General features: G+C 36.3%; 1 protein-coding gene across 1 annotated transcript in view; it reads left to right on the plus strand.

Annotated features, from left to right (window-relative positions):
* The first annotated feature begins 974 nt into the window (after window positions 1–974).
* Window positions 975–12,734, plus strand: part of LOC106874982 (gamma-aminobutyric acid receptor subunit alpha-5-like) — a 169,958-nt gene continuing 158,198 nt past the window's right edge. The window contains exons 1-2 of the mRNA XM_052969899.1: window positions 975–1,044; window positions 3,920–4,131. Coding sequence (XP_052825859.1) covers window positions 975–1,044; window positions 3,920–4,131 — 282 coding nt within the window. The remainder of the gene's footprint in view (window positions 1,045–3,919; window positions 4,132–12,734) is intronic.

A 12,734-nucleotide genomic window follows, 5' to 3' on the forward strand; every position in this document is an offset into this window, starting at 1 on the left:
TTGGCTGAAGCTTGCGATACTATGCACTTAGTTATCATCTATCCAAACGAAACGTCTTCGACATGTAGGAAACGGGGAATACAAGCATTTACTGGTTTGGCGAAAGCTTCCCAAGCTGTAGAAACAATTTGTATATACAACTGAAACAGCGTTACATTAAAATCACCATCTATGCCTCATACTAAATGGATACACATCGTTCTAAACATGATACTGTTAAATTATTTGAGATAGACTCTCTTCAGAGACTTGTTGGTTTAAAAACAATAAAAACAATATATATATATATATATATATATATACATATATATATATGGGAGAATGTACGAAAAAAACAACAACAGACGAGGACAGGTGGTGTAAACAACAAAAGGATGTATTAGTATGACGCTCGGGAATACGGAAAGTATTTAGCGTTTCGAGCTACGCTCTTCAACAGAAAGAATACGGTGACAAGGAGAAAAACACGGAGAAAAAAAATTGAATAGTGTTCAGTCAGCGGTCAATCATAGTAATATATATATATAGGCTTCAAATTTTGGTACAAAGCCACCAATTTCGGGAGAGGGTTCAATCGATTGCATCGACCTCGGTACTCAAAGTCTACCTTAGCAGAATTTGAACTCAGAACGTAAAGACGGATGAAATGCCGCAAAGCATTTTAGATGCTTAAAAGGAATGTATTCTTCGATGCAAAGGTAATAATGAATAAAACACTCCATGGTATTGCAAAATGCTGCTGAGTAGAAAAATTCGCTATACGCAGCTGAAGCAAGTTTAAATTAAAATTTGTTATCTCTATGTCATACTAAATGTATAAACACAATTAGAAGGCATGAAACTGCAGAATTGTCTGAGGTAAAAGTTCTTCATCTTTGTGATTTGGGGTTAACACAATTGGGTTGATGTAATCAACTTGCAGCCTCCACCGAAATTGTTGGCCGCATACCAAATTTGAAACCAATCTTCCGGATATGGCGGATCTTCGCCGCTCAACAATGAGGATTCAGCTGTTCGATCAACCGAATGATCTTTTGAATAATCGTATAAAAGGGTTACGCATCTCACAGAAACACCGTGTCTCCTTAACGTAATTCTCTGGCATAATATGTGTGATACAATAAGTGACAATACGTACTATGCTTTTGTCGATCCTACAGGTTAACCGAAGCTATGAAAAATTAAATTAGCCCAAGAGACCACAGAGTATGATCGAACTCGCAACCATGTGGCTATAAAGAGTACTTCAAAACCATTCTATCGTATTGCACCTACATAAAGAAATATGCGTGTTCTTTAGAATTTGAATTTCGTTTTCCATCAGTACAAAACCGGCCACACTTTTGTAAGCAAGGCAAATACACTGTGACTTAGGATCAGCGTAAATGAAACGAATGGGCTCAACTGGAAATAAAAATTGCTTCATAAATTTAAAATTACTGAGGGCTTACATCGTGCTCTACTGCATCTACCACGTACAGAATAAAGATCAGTTACTGAACTGCTGAATATGCATTGAAACTGAGAATATATACTGCATATATGTGTATATATATAAGTGGGTGTGTGCATCGGTATGCGCGCGTAACTGTGTACGTCTATGTATTATAGATCTAATATGTATATATACATATATATAATATACAATGTATATAATATACAATATATATTTATATATATTATATTTTATGTGTGTGTGTATAAGCATTATATATTATACCTTTAATTATCTATATATGTTACATAAGATATTATTTATGTTACACACACACGTCTATATATGCATGTTTTACAGAGTAGGATCTTTTAGTTTCGTACTACATATCTAAAGAGTTCCTTGAAGCTGTTATTTCTTTTAGGCAATTTACATACTACCTTTAGCTATGGAATTTGTTTAAGATTCCTTTCAGTGTACCTCTTAACCAGCCATCCAGCTTCCTTCCCTCCCCCTCCTTCCCTCTCTCTCTATCTATCTATGTATCTATCTATCTCATATATACTTCATGCAAGTATATAAGCATATATATACTTATATGCTTATATATAGAGAGATATAAACACAAGCGCATACACACATGTATATATATATATAGCTTTCTCAAGAATATGAACATCATTTTTCAATATTCGTAATGTCGATGCTTTCGTCTTCAAAGCCTAACTAATAATTTGTTTGAGAAATTTACAAGTATGCTATAAAAACATATTCCCAATTCAGTTATTCAATATTATATTTTTTCCCCAAGAAACAAATCAAATTTATACATTCACACAAGATCATTTTTCTTTTTATATTTTTAATATAATTTTTATAATATGATTATTATCAATCAATATTCTGTTCCATTTATATATTCCAAAATATACAACTTTTGTTCGGATTTCATTTGCTTTATTTATTTATTCATTTATATATTTCGTGGATTTTCTTTGTTTTTATTTATTTATTTTTTTTCATTTCATGTGTAATAAAAATGATATCCGGCCATAAATTGCATTCTGTAATAAATTTATTGTCGAACTTAATGTTTCTAAGTGAAGAAGATACTCAGAGTTTCCGAGCAATTTTTAAGCCATTTGCTATTTAAATAGTGAGATATTCTGAGTGATTGCTATCAAAAGGGAAAAAACAACCATTAGATTAGTAATCAAGAAACTTTTAATGCATCCAAGTTTTAATAACCCATATACTAAAATCGCCGAGATGGCAGAATCGTTAGCACGACGCGTAAAAATATTTAACGACATCTTGTCTATCATTACGCTCGCAGTTCGAATTTCGCCGATGTCGACTTCGCTTTATTTTATTTATTTCTTTTTTTAATCTTCCTCCGAAATTTCTAGCCTTGCGCCAAACTTTGGCACCAATAACACTGGACAACAAAAAAAAATTTCAGCTGATTCAGGATAATTCAGAATCCGAATATGACATCAGTTTTCAGACAGCACGTGTAGTTTTTTAGCTATTCACAGCATCAGATTTTCCAACCAATTGATAATAGTAGGCTATTTGCTTTCACTTTTCATTCATATACTCATCACTGAAATAAAATACATGCTGATAGAGGGAAATGTAGGCTATCTGTTACATTGCCACCCAAGATGAGAATTTCTTTTACTTTGTTATCGCTGTAATTATAGTAAAAATTCTCTTCACAGTAGGTTATTGATATTAGGTTATAGTAAGCCACTCAGACTCCCTTTTCTTGATAACTGCTGGTGCTGTTAAAACAAAGTACATCAAATAAGAGAGCCAGGTTATATGAAAAGTAGTTTAGTAGTAAGTTTAGTTAATTATTAAAGTGTTATATGTTTGAAATTTAGAGATGGAAAAAAAATGTTTCGTGATAGCCATAACTTCAGTACATTCTATAATAATTTCAATGATTTTTTTTTTTTTTGAGAAATATATTTTGATATTTTATAGTAGCATTTACTGTTAATTAAATTTATATTTTAGTTTACTGATAGGCTTCCTTGAGTGTTGATTTAGGTTATTACTGTATGTATTTATGATGAGCAGAAAAATTTGTGTTAATCACCTGGACAGCTTTTGTTACGTGTGTGGAAAATTTACGCCAAAAGATCAGAGAAATAAGCTTACAAAGAAATTTTTTAATGATTACAAGCTTTTCTTTGGGTGTAAAGTTGGAGACCAGGATAAAATGTGGGCGCCTCATGTTTGTTGCAAAAACTGCTACATAGCACTAACCCAATAACTGAATGGTAAACGGAAAAGTGTGCCATTTGCAGTACCAATGATATGGCGCGAACCTACAAACCACTACACCGATTGTTATTTCTGTTTAACTAACATCACAGGTTTCTCTAAGAAGAAAAAATCCAAGATTGTTTATCTAGATTGCCCTTCAGCTTTAGAAACCAGTTGCTCATGCTGCTGAAAATATTCCAATTCCAGAACCTCCTTCATCTTTTGACAAAGATAGTTCAAGTGAAGAAAGTACTGCATCTACTTCAACTGAAGGCGTGCCGAATGATACAGCAGATCACTGTGATGAACCAGGATCTTCAAAACATGTTCCTCATTTATTAAGTCAACTTGAGTTAAATGATTTAGTTAGAGACTTGGGTTTAACAAGGTTGAAACAATGGAATCTTTTACTCGATGGTGTAAAATGCTTGTATTTTCGAAAATGACAATGAGTGTGTGAATCTGAGTGTGAAATGTTTTGATTAAAATCATAATTAACTGATCCCCCTGCATTTTCTTTTAGCCAGAGCCAGGAACTTCTCATCCCACCCTCCTCGTGTATTTATATATATATACGGTGGCCTTCAACACAGTTTCCGTCGAATTCACTTAAACTGGGACTGTAGTTAACGACACTTGCCCAAAGTACTGCGCTGTGAGACTGAGCCAAAAACCACGTGGTTACAAAGCACGATTTCAAAAGGATTCGAACTCAGATTTCAGAGAGTCAAAACAAATGCCGCGAAGCATTCTGTCCGAAGCTCTACTGACTCTGTAAGTTAAATACATGTATCGGAGTAAAAACTGTGAGCTTACAATGACATTTGAAATTAAGCTGATTACTACAACATTTTTTTGCGTTTGTTTAATCAATATTAATCCAAACTTTTCAGAATAGAGTGGTTTATAACGAACCTAAATCCTTGATTACCTGTTCTTGGCGTGGTATAGTTATTTTGTTTAAATATTTACGATTAAGATTATCTGAAGCAAGCATTTAAGGTAATAGCGCTTTGAATGAAGAAGAAAAATGAGAGAAGTTGCTACATTAGTGATTTGCCTGAGTCACGTAACCTTCATTAACTTTTATTCTTTTCCTAATGGAATTGTAATAGAAAAATCATGAAGAATAAGCAACGTTGATGAAGAAGCCTGAATCTAGACAAATTTCCTGGCAGTGATTTGATGGAGGTGAAAGTTAAGTTTATCGTAATGTAGGTTACAGAAGATAGCTAACAATTGTTTCTAACAAACAGAATACCTGAACTTTGGGGAGTCAACAGATTACATGCCACCCCAACACACACACACACACATACATGCACGTAACTTTATCGAAGCTCAAAAAATGAAAGGGAAAGTTGACCTCATAACAAAAGTAGCCAGAAGAAACAATGGTTTCAAGTTTTGGCACAAGGGTAGCAATTTTTAAGGATCGGGTGTAAGTCGATTACAACGACCATAGTATTTGACTGTGTTTTATCGCTTTCGAAATGATAAAACACAAAGTTGACCTCGGCGAGATTGGAATCAGACCGTAAAGAACCAGACGAAATGCCTCTAAACATTTTGTGCGACGCGCTAACTATTTTGCCAACTCGCCACCTTGTCCAAAAGAGATACCATAGACATTGTGTAAGAATATTGTCTCATAGCCCCATTGATGTTGGCAGCCATTCCTCATGGCATTGTCAATATGTAATATTTCAAAGGCGGCGAGCTGGCAGAAACGTTAGCACGCCGGGCGAAATGCTTAGCGATATTTCGTCTGTCATTACGTTCTGAGTTCAAATTCCGCCGAGGTCGACTTTGCCTTTCATCCTTTCGGGGTTGATAAATTAAGTATCAGTTGCGTACTGGAGTCGATGTAATCGAATGGCCTCCTCCCCCCAAATTTCCAGCCTTATGCCTAGAATAGAAAAGGATATGTAATATTCCAGGTGTGAACAGTGTAGTTTCTCTCGTTACCTTAAAACTACAGAAGAACCGTTTGTTTTATATAATGGTCTTAAATTTTGGCACAAGGCCTGAAATTTTAGGGGAGGGAGTAAGTCGATTACAACGACCCCAGTGCTCAACTTGTACTTATTTTTCCGACCATGAAAGGTAAAAGATAAAGTCGATCCCGGCAGAATTTGAACTGCGAGCGTAAAGAGTCGGAAAAAATGCTGCAAAGTATTATTCCGGCGATCCAATAGTTCTCATTGCTGCGAATTTTAAATAGTATCATTTAAAGCTTTAGGAAACCCAATGCACGTCCTGAAAACAACATAACATTATTTTTTTGTGTACAAAAATGATTAATAAAACAAGACAGGCCGTAGTTTTCAATACATTTTCCAAGTTATTTATTAAAACTTATTATGCGAAGTGCGCAAGTACTGTTTCGTTTGATCTGTACTACTACTACTACCACAAAAGACCCGAGAAAACTGAGAGCCATTTCTCCGTTTTGACATCAGAACCGCTTGACAGTAAGTTCTCGGCGAACCAATATTGATATGCGTCGACCGTCAAATGTAGTCATTATATTTCTTTTGTATTGCTAAGTCTTCAACATAATATGATTCCATTCCATTCTCCTACAAATCTAAGCAACATTGCAGGTGCGAGGAATGTGAACTATTACACAAAGCAATGCTGGATTGAGGAATGGAAACGCATTGCATAATTCATAAGAGATGAATTATTCATAAGTCTAATGGTTACTACTCTGGGAATTTCATTTCGATTCTATGTTAAAATTGATTTCACTGATGTCGCTAATTCTTTTTATTAAATCCCGAGCGCCAAAACCTCTTTGCGTGGTTTTGATCCATGTAAATTATTATTTGATGGATAAATGTACAGAAAGACATCCGAACTCACTAAGGTGGGATGAAAATATGGTTTCAATCACCGATTGAAACCATTTTGTTTTACATTGTTAAGAAATCTTGTGAGGATACAAAGAGCCTTCTACCTATTCAAAATGAGATAATTATTAGAGTGGTCGGTGGAGAGTTATATTTTGATTTCGTCGACGAGAGTTCCATTTCATCTGATCAACAGAACAGCTTGCTCGTGAAATTAACGTTCAAGTGGCTGACTACACCACAGACACGCATACCTTTAAGATAGTTCTCAGGGAGATATAGCATGAAACAGAGTATGACAAGGCTGGTCCATTTGAATTAAATGTACAACTCATTTTTGCCAGCTGAGTGAACTGGAGCAACGTGAAATAAAGTGTCTTATTCAAGTATACAAAGCGCCGCCATGAATGGAACTCACGACCTTACAGCCGAATACCTTAACCACTAAGCCACGCTCCTTCACTCGATGGAGAGTAAGAACAAAAAAATTATGGGCGTTATGTTTATGCCTTGCGATATTTTATTACGATTTTTTAATGTCCTGACTTCAAAGTCCACGGAAATCAAATGTGCCTTTACTGGTATCGTTTGCAAGATAAAACTATAAAAAGAATACCGGGAAATTGTTTCAGATAGAATTCTTCTTCAGTGTAAAGATAACAGAAAGGAAAGAAAGAGAGTAGAGGTTTACCTCCTCCATGTTTGATAAACTGATTACAACTAAGTTACTTAAACACTGAGGGTACAACGCTCGGCTGGCTTTCTTTTATTTTCTTCGTCATCTTTATTCTGTCCTGAATATTCGACACGTCCCCCCCCCACGGTAATTTTATTGTGTTTTCTTATCATTTATCGTTTATATTTTATTTGTTTCAATCATTAGACTGAGGCCAAGCTGGGGCACCACCTCAAACAATTTTTAGTCGAACAAATCGATCCAGTACTTATTTAAAAAAAGAACGTCAGTATCGGTCACTGTTGCCAAACCGCTAAGTTATAGGGACATAATCACATCAGCACCAGTTGTCAAGCGATGGTGACATAAGCACATATACTCACACACACAATATATGTGTGTGTGTGGTCTTTCAGTTTCCGTCTACCAAATTCATTCACAAGGTTTTGGTCAACTCGAGACTATGGTAGTAGACGCTTGCCCAAGGTGCCCCGCAGTAGGACTGGATCAGGAAGTAAGACTTTGGGAAGCAAACGTTTTGCCACACAGCCACGCTCGAGTCATTTTTATTTTTTTCTCAAATCATCCTTTATATTTCTCTTGTTCATGTTTTAGAGTTGTTTAGTTCTGAGAACTACGTATCACATGACTACATTGATCAGGAAATTATTAGGAGTGCTATCGCAAGAATTTTAAACACGCCAAAATTTTCGAAAATACAATTCCACATTCTCAGAAGTTCCTTTGACTGTTTATTCCCAATTACTTGCATACATGTGTGTTCGGTAACTCCAAAATAAATCCATTCGGCTTCGGACAATCACGCTCTATGGTTTACATACAAGGAAAGTCACTTAAACACTGTACAAACCTTCCAAGTCCTGCCTCAATCATCGTTAATTGTTGTACATTAGCAAACCATTGTAAGCTGATTCACCTATATTTAAATACAAATTAAATTCTCGCTCGTGGTAGAAATCAAATTAAATTTGTCACAAATCTTTACCGAATACCGAAATCTCTTAAGCCTAGCTTTGTCCACAATGCTTCCTAATGTACAATGCAATAGAAAGAAGCAAGCAGATGACTGACTTTTTCCGTAAATTGCTTTACAAACTAACATTTTTAGCCTTACTGTATGAAGGATATCATTTGTAGTAACCGAAACTATTTTTGACAAAGCTATGTTTTTCTCAAAACTGCTTTATTGAGTCGTGTATGTCTTTTCCTGGCATGCTTTGAGGCGAATCCTTTAAACTAAATCAACTCGCTATGATTAGAATTGCCCGGAAAATATTGTGTAATAAAAACTTGTCGAGCCGTTGACGTAATATTACTAATCTGATCAAGACAAATGGAAGAAGTTACAGATATTTTAATGCTTTTCCGAATTTGATTTTCTTTCTTTACATTCGGTTTTCATAACTGCCATCAGAAGTATTTCTGCTTATTGCTAACTTATTCATAAGCTTTATAATTACGTGTTGATCGTAGAAGTAATATAATAAAAACTCTTTCCAATTTTGGCACCACAGGGCCAACAAATTTGATGGGAGGGGTAATTAGATTACATCCATCCCAGTACTCTATTGTCACGTATTTTGTAGACCTGGAAAGGATGAAAGTCGACCTCAGAGGAATTTAAACTCAGAACGTAAAGATTATTATGTGTATGGAAGTACATGGTTTAGGGTTAGCGTGTTGGACTCATGAACGTAAAATTGTGAACCGAGAGATGTGTTGTCTTCTTGAGCAAAAAACTTCATTTTACGATGTTGCAGTCCACTCAGCTGGTAAAAAGTCATCTTGCGATGGACTGGCGTCCCATCCAGGGAGGAATATAAACGCCAGAGAAACTAGGAAACCGGATTTACATTCCTCCTTTCGGAGTAATATAGACTATCCCACTATATATCCCACTATATATGTATGCATCTGTGTATGTATGTTTGTGTGTGTGTGTGTGTGTGTGTGTGTGTGTGTGTGTGTGGTTGGCAAGCAAGCTACTTACTACACAGCTACTCCTGCGCCTATGATGCCATTATTTTTAAAATCAGAAAATAAATAGGAAGCAATTGAAAACAAAATGGAAACTAAAATGATTCACTTGAGAGATTATGTTGGCCTACGAGAGGACAATAATGAGTCGTTAATTCGGTAATTTGTAAGCGACTTTCATGAATGAGTTTTTTAACGAAATGCCATTATCAGATGTCACTGAAAAACAGAACTTTCTAAAATGTAATATCTTTTTATCACTTCTTTCCTTTACTTGTTTCATTCGTTGAACTACGGCCATGCTGGGGCACTGCCTTGGAAGGTTAAGTCGAACATATTGACCCCAGTACTTATTTTTTAATTTTTTTAAAGTCTGGTACTTATTGAATTGGTCACTTTTGCCGAACCGCTAATTTACGTGAAGGCAAATAGACTGTCACCGGTTGTCAAACGTTGAAAGAACAAACACACACACATATACGGGCTTCCACACAGTTTCCACTTAACAAATTCGCTCAAAGGATATTGGTCGACCTAGGGTTACAGAAGAAGACACTTGCCAAATATGCTGCGCAGTGAGACTGAACCCGTGATCAACGTTTGGCAGAACGGGGTTCTTAACCACACAGCCATACCTGCACCTCCAAATTTTTTGTCAGCGAGCTCTTTAAGCCTTGATATTACAGAGTGATTTTGTTTCTTAAGAATCCATCGGATATCATCAAAAACATGTGATATGTCACCGCTGATATGCGTGTCAGATTCGCCATCACTGACCTGTTGCGTAAGAAGGATGTAATGACCATAGATAGAATGGCAATGGAATGGAGAAACTTGCCCTCAGATTCCCGAACTTTCACCAGACCAGATTGCCTCTGTCTTATTCTCACTCTCTCTCTCTCTCTCTCTCTCTCTCTATTTATCTATCTATCTCTCTACCTATCTGTCTGTCGATCTATCTATCTGTATATATATATATATATATATATATATATATATATATATAAACGAGTCGGTTACTTCACACTGTAACTAGGGCCTCTGTACCAAAAATAGAGAAGGATTGAACAAGGAACTAGCTACTTCTCTCCATGGAAAAGCTGATAAGCTACTGGAAGCATTGTCTCAGCCAATAAAGTTTTATCGATGATTGAATCACTCTCATGTACGGTTTTCTTTCGATCTTTGGGCATAATATAGTAAATAACTATGTTATACAAACTGAAAATAACAAATAATCCTTAGTAATCCGAAATAATTGGAAATGGCAACTGCAAGACTTCGCTTATTTATTTATTTAATTATTTATTTATTTGTTGCGGTATTTCATGTTTTATTTAACTCTAGGTATGATTTCGAATATAACAATAGGCAATACCCTTCCACGGGGAAAGACTAAAAAATGTCCGCATAACATGTTTACAAATAACGTGGTTTTCTTTTTAAATTATTTTATTTTCAGAGAGTTATTAATGGAGGCTTCTGAAAGGCACATAGCCTAATGGTTAACGTGTTCCTTTCAAGATCAAAAGGTTGTTGGTCCGCTTCTTAGGCAGGATGGAGAGTTGTCGCCCTGAGCAAGGCACTATTTTGCGTTACATCACTCTGAAAGTAGTACCAATTGGGTGTTAGTGCAGCTACTATAGACTGTATGTTTAGCAGGAACAAGGGTGGGAGAGCGGAGGCTATCTCTGTTTGCTCACGACTAAATAGACACTCAAAATAATAAATAAAAACTACAAGGTCATGCTCGTTTGTGAGTGACGGCCATCATTTTTGTTTAAATGGCTTCATTATCCAATATGTTTTAATTAAGACAACATCTCCTTTTCGATCCGTTGCTTCTTATTGAGAAGTCACAACTCCTGTACTACGGGCATGAGATTACAGTGTCGCAGGAGTGAAACGCCTGACGGATTCTACAAGCCGAAATAAACGGCAGGAAACCTAGGGGCAAGCCAAAAACGAGATGGTTGAATAATAGCCATAGCCTTAATGGTTACACATGGGAGACCAACAAGAAAGTATAATGACGGTTGCTTCTGATAAGGCCCTATGCAGGAGGTGCTTGTACACCCACGATCCTCTTAGCAATAGTGGACGAAGAAGACTGGCTGGATAGCTGGATGGCTGGCTGGATGGATTAAGACCGTTGGATGTGACCTAGGGGAAATTTAGTGATTATTTCTTGCAAGCCATGCGACTACGTAAAGGCTCCTCTTTTGGTCCGACATATACCAGACCTAATTGTGTGTTGGTGTAATTTAAAGCAAGAATTGGTGTGTATTTTAGTTGTAATAGAAAAAATTTTAAGGAAGAATAAGAAAAATGAAGAAAATGTTTTTGTCTTTCGTTTTTCCATTAATAAAAGCTAATACATGATATACATATGGCATCAGAAGTATTACAAGTTAATACAAGCACAAATATATTGTGTAGTTGCGTGTTCCAGATACATTTAAAAATACAACAAAAATGACGGCAAACGTGAAGAGATGAGCAGAAATGGTTTTAGTAATAGAGTCAGTACCCAGAGGTGAGAATATGTTTACGAAAACATTGCGTGTGTAGGTACGCACGCATGAAGACTCACACACACAAATACGATCCCATACGCACACCAACACAACCACACACGCACACAGACAGAGAAAATATAGATCTGTGATTATATGTGCACGTGTATATTTTCAAATTTCTATTGAAGGGTTTCATGTTTTACGGTCTCTGTAATTAATTTTGTGTGAAGTTCTTTTATTACTTTAACTCTTCTGTTCATGTTGTTTCTGTTGGTAACTGCAAGTAAGTTTATTATTATGTCGGCCATCATTATTAAGCGGTTGTCGTCAGAGCAGCCGGTGCCGGCCATGTTTTTGTAGCTGGATAGCTTTAATGTACAGTGGCGTCTAATCGGTGATTCAATTAAGTTGCCATCTATTGAAACTGTTTCAAATTACAAGCTCGGGTCTTCAAGGGTGGACTATCAATCCTGTATATACGGACCCTCTTGCTACTGCGGCGGCAACTTGAAATACTGAAGGAAATCTTAGAAAATTAAGACTTGGTGAAGCCGTATCTGCATTTGAGATAACATCATGGTAAAGGTTTTGGACACCGAGGAACTTGAGGTGGTCAGCATCGTTCTAAAGACATATGGAATGGTAACCTAAACAAGTCAGTGGCCTTGTAACTCGGCAATTGAAGAAGCAACCCCTTGAAATTCAACAGTGCCATAAAACATTGGATCAGTGGTCAACTGTTGCATTGGACCTGGTTTTGGTCCGCACCTCAGGGTGGATAGAGACTGGGACAAGATTACGAAAAAGTATCCAGAAATGGAATTTTTGGAAGCAAATTTTGACAGGTGGAGTAAAAGAGTCGAATGGATGCAATGTTTCTTTTACTCAGCGCCCAACAGTCGTCTTTTACCACATTTTCCGTTTTATTATATCATCTGTTTTTTTATTTGTGTGTGTGTGTGTGTGTGTGTGTG

This window comes from Octopus bimaculoides, chromosome 8 (genome assembly GCF_001194135.2).
Source record: "Octopus bimaculoides isolate UCB-OBI-ISO-001 chromosome 8, ASM119413v2, whole genome shotgun sequence".
In the NCBI taxonomy this organism is placed as follows: Eukaryota; Metazoa; Mollusca; class Cephalopoda; order Octopoda; family Octopodidae; genus Octopus; species Octopus bimaculoides.